The sequence below is a fragment of the Olea europaea genome, chromosome 8 (assembly GCF_002742605.1).
Source record: "Olea europaea var. sylvestris chromosome 8, O_europaea_v1, whole genome shotgun sequence".
Lineage (NCBI taxonomy): Eukaryota > Viridiplantae > Streptophyta > Magnoliopsida > Lamiales > Oleaceae > Olea > Olea europaea.
In genome coordinates, this window is record NC_036244.1 from 282,043 (window position 1) to 285,355 (window position 3,313).

The window sequence follows — 3,313 nt, forward strand, 5'->3', positions numbered from 1 at the left end:
AGACACGCTTTTTCGAAAAGGATAAGTCGAACACTCACGATTTTTCTTCAAAAAATACATTACATTTCAGTCAGAGATTCTAGAGTATTACACTATACATTCTAATTCTAGTTTCCATCAATTTCTATGTTTTAATCAGCTCACTTTTGGCCTTAAATTTTTTATTCACCTGAAATTGATTTTGAGCAAATATTTTTGTGTTGCCATCTTGGCAAGTGGTCCTTGTATCTTGGGTGTCATGTTTCGACAATTTGTAAGCACCGACGCATGTAAAATAATGTCTTAAGGAGAGAATTCAATTCTTACCTCGAGTGAATATAGTTCTTCTTTTTACTACATTTATATTAAACATTTGACCATCTTGTATGCATGTGTCTAAGTTGGAATATAAACTGTGCACTAATTTTACTAACACTATTTATGTAATCCAATAGACATTTCAGTTTCAAGATACAATGTCCAAGCCAATCCGAATCATTAGAACTTTTGTCTAAATGCGGTTGATTAATCTAATGGATATTTTCATTCGACGTCCATGACCTAAGTTGAGCTTAAAAAATATTCATTATTCACATTTTCTTCACTCATGTAGTCAATAAGTGTTTCAAAAATGTTTAAGTGAACATTCGCATGTTAAAAAATAGTTATAAAATCTAGCATATGACTATATGTTCTCAATATTTACAAGCTTAAACTATCAAGACATCGAGGTTTGATCATATTATAATTTTACTCGTTGTATATAGAAATGTATAATAAATGTTCCAATTCTTCCACATAATGGTCTGAAAATCTAATCATCACGATAACTGAAAAAAAAATAAAAATAAAAAATAGAGACACTAAATTGAGATATGACGAAGGAATATATTACTCAGCAGTGAATGTGACAATAATCTTGGTTCCTGAAGTGTACTCATTATCAGTTCCAACAATCATCACAGAACCTTCGTCAAATATTGAGTTGATCCAGCAAGATACGTACGCAGCCTTGTTTCCTTCATTGAAGCATATTTCATCAGCCCCTAAAACATCCCATGAACTTGCATAAGTAAATCCGTTCACGATACTGGTTGGCTTCCGAATCAGCTTTTCTTTAGGACAAATTTCTACCCGAACATCCTCGTCTGGTTTCTTAACATATAGTGAGAAATTTGAGGCCATTTTTGTACCAACAATGTGCTCGGCCTCAAGGATACATTCTGCAGCAAGATTATGATAATTGTCGCTGCCCAAATTTGAAATCTTTGTTGGAATGTTGAAAATCACACTCTGTGCAACACATTTGTTTGTTTTTGAGTCCATTAGCAGAGAGGGAGTTTTTCCAGCTGAATTTCGGAGATTAGGAAGGTAAAATGTGGGCATTTTTGGCACGTCAGCTTTTAAGACTAAACTCTTGTGAACATTAGCCCATTTCTTGAGGAAACTAGTCATGACAAACGGATCCGCAAGTAGTAGACTGCTACTTATCCCGATCGAGTATCCACCGCACTTGAAGTTAGTAACCTGAAAAAAAAAAAAAAAAAAAAAAAATTATATTTTGTTTTTTTTCCATATATATAAACTATGGGAAATTTTACCACTTACCTGGACATAAAATAACGGAAAGAAGCCAGGGTTCTGGTCTAGAATATCCTCCCAAAAGACAAGTTTAGTTTCTTCATCTTTCTTTGCCTTCAAATCAAGAAAATCTGCCAAATTCATATCAATTCTGGCCTCAATCAATCTAGCACCCGAATCATTTGAAACAATATGTAGATCTTCATCACCCTTGTCATCGTGTCGCCTTAATCTTCCAGCAAGCAATGGCTGTTCCGATAGTGCTATACTAAGTGATTCTTTTATCCAACCTGCGGCAACCCACCCAGAATCCTCGTCCGACGCCTTGTTATAGCACATAACAATGTGAAAGCACCTTCCAAAAAAGGTGGAACTATGAGTCCCTGAAACTTCAACTTGAGTGGAAGCTCTTGGCTCTGTTGGCTTCATTGGCACCACACTTTGCACAGCATCTACGAGCAATTTGGAACCAGAAGATCCATTATAAATTGCCATTTAGGCTGTGTTGGAATGCAAATGATGATCCTAGCAAGCTATTTATAAGACCTTGAAGATAAGAATGGAAAGTGATACAAGATTTTGCTAAGTTGGCAGTGTTGATACACCAACTTGGTTGAATATTGTCAAAGTTTAAACAGGATTTGGTTATCTGGGACATCTAATATTTCTTAAATCATAGTATGCAAGTTTCCACATGACTTGGTAGTATTTTAATATAAGCTTAAATGAAATCAAACTACCATTGGTCCACTGGTAGTTTACTTGTTGCTGGGGATAAAGTGGCTGGCGTTGCACATAATTTAGTACAAATCTACCAACCGTAAGACCAATAAGTTGTCAAAACTGCGGGTCACCTCCATAAATGACTGTATATGTATATATTCATAATGATATCTATGAATTTCTCAACTGTGGCAGTGCCGGTTCTCTGATTTTTTGTTCAACCATTTTCTTTCTCAATTGATAACATAGTCAATCCATTTAATATTTTTTGTGATATATTTGATCAAAAATAAGTTATGATTAACAAAATTTTGAAATAATATAGGCATTTAGGATGTCTTAAAAAATTGTAGCACTTCAATTGCTTTTGTTGCTTTACTTGATATATAGCAACTCAAGACATGTAACTCAGAACATAAATCATCTCCATTAATATTCGAATGTCCATTATGTTCCATATAGTTCTCAAGATTCGTACAATGCTTCAACAGATTGAAGAAAGTTGTACGCTCAAAAATTCAAATATCTCTTTATATTGTTTAAATTGTTCAGATCGAATCTTAAAGAATATAGAGTTTGATTAATTATAAAAAGAAAGTATTCAACAATAAAAAATTCTTAAGCTAATTAATGTACCTTATCACTGCTACTTTGGTTCTATTCCCAAGAATCGAAGCGAATTATGAACCAATGATTTTTTTATAACGAAACCAAATGAGAGTTTTTTTTTTTTTTTTTTGGTTTTTTTTTTTTTTTTTTTTTTTTTTAAGATATGGAACCAATTCGGAACCGAACCATTTGATTCTGGTTTGGTTTGGTTTAGTTCTAGTTACATCATTGATTGAGGAAAAAAAAAGTGAAAGAACATTTGAGGAAGAAAAATAGAAGTTTGATGCTTCAATTTCAGAAATTCATAGGTGGTGGTGGGTTGAGCGCAATGGTAGACAATAGAGGACAGTTGGTATCTATGTGAAAGTCGATGAATAAATTGAAAAGGAGATAAAATGAGGAATGAATTAGGATTTGAGTC

At 33.4% G+C, this 3,313-nt stretch overlaps 1 protein-coding gene across 1 annotated transcript; it reads right to left on the reverse strand.

Annotated features, from left to right (window-relative positions):
* Positions 1–719: 719 nt before the first annotated feature.
* LOC111398447 (BAHD acyltransferase BIA1-like) lies at positions 720–2,277 on the reverse strand. Its single transcript, XM_023025348.1, has 2 exons — positions 1,588–2,277; positions 720–1,506 (listed from the first exon to the last, which is right to left on the reverse strand). Exons 1-2 carry the CDS (start codon positions 2,053–2,055, stop codon positions 871–873), a joined length of 1,104 nt encoding a protein of 367 aa, XP_022881116.1. The 5' UTR covers positions 2,056–2,277; the 3' UTR covers positions 720–870.
* Positions 2,278–3,313: the final 1,036 nt, after the last annotated feature.

Excerpts from the sequence above, each read along its gene's own strand:
- LOC111398447 (XM_023025348.1), bottom strand. The coding sequence starts at position 2,055 with ATGGCAATTTATAATGGATCTTCTGGTTCCAAATTGCTCGTAGATGCT. Across the intron at positions 1,507-1,587 it reads TTCCGTTATTTTATGTCCAG|GTTACTAACTTCAAGTGCGG; the intron begins GTAAGTGGTAAA and ends TTTTTTTTTCAG.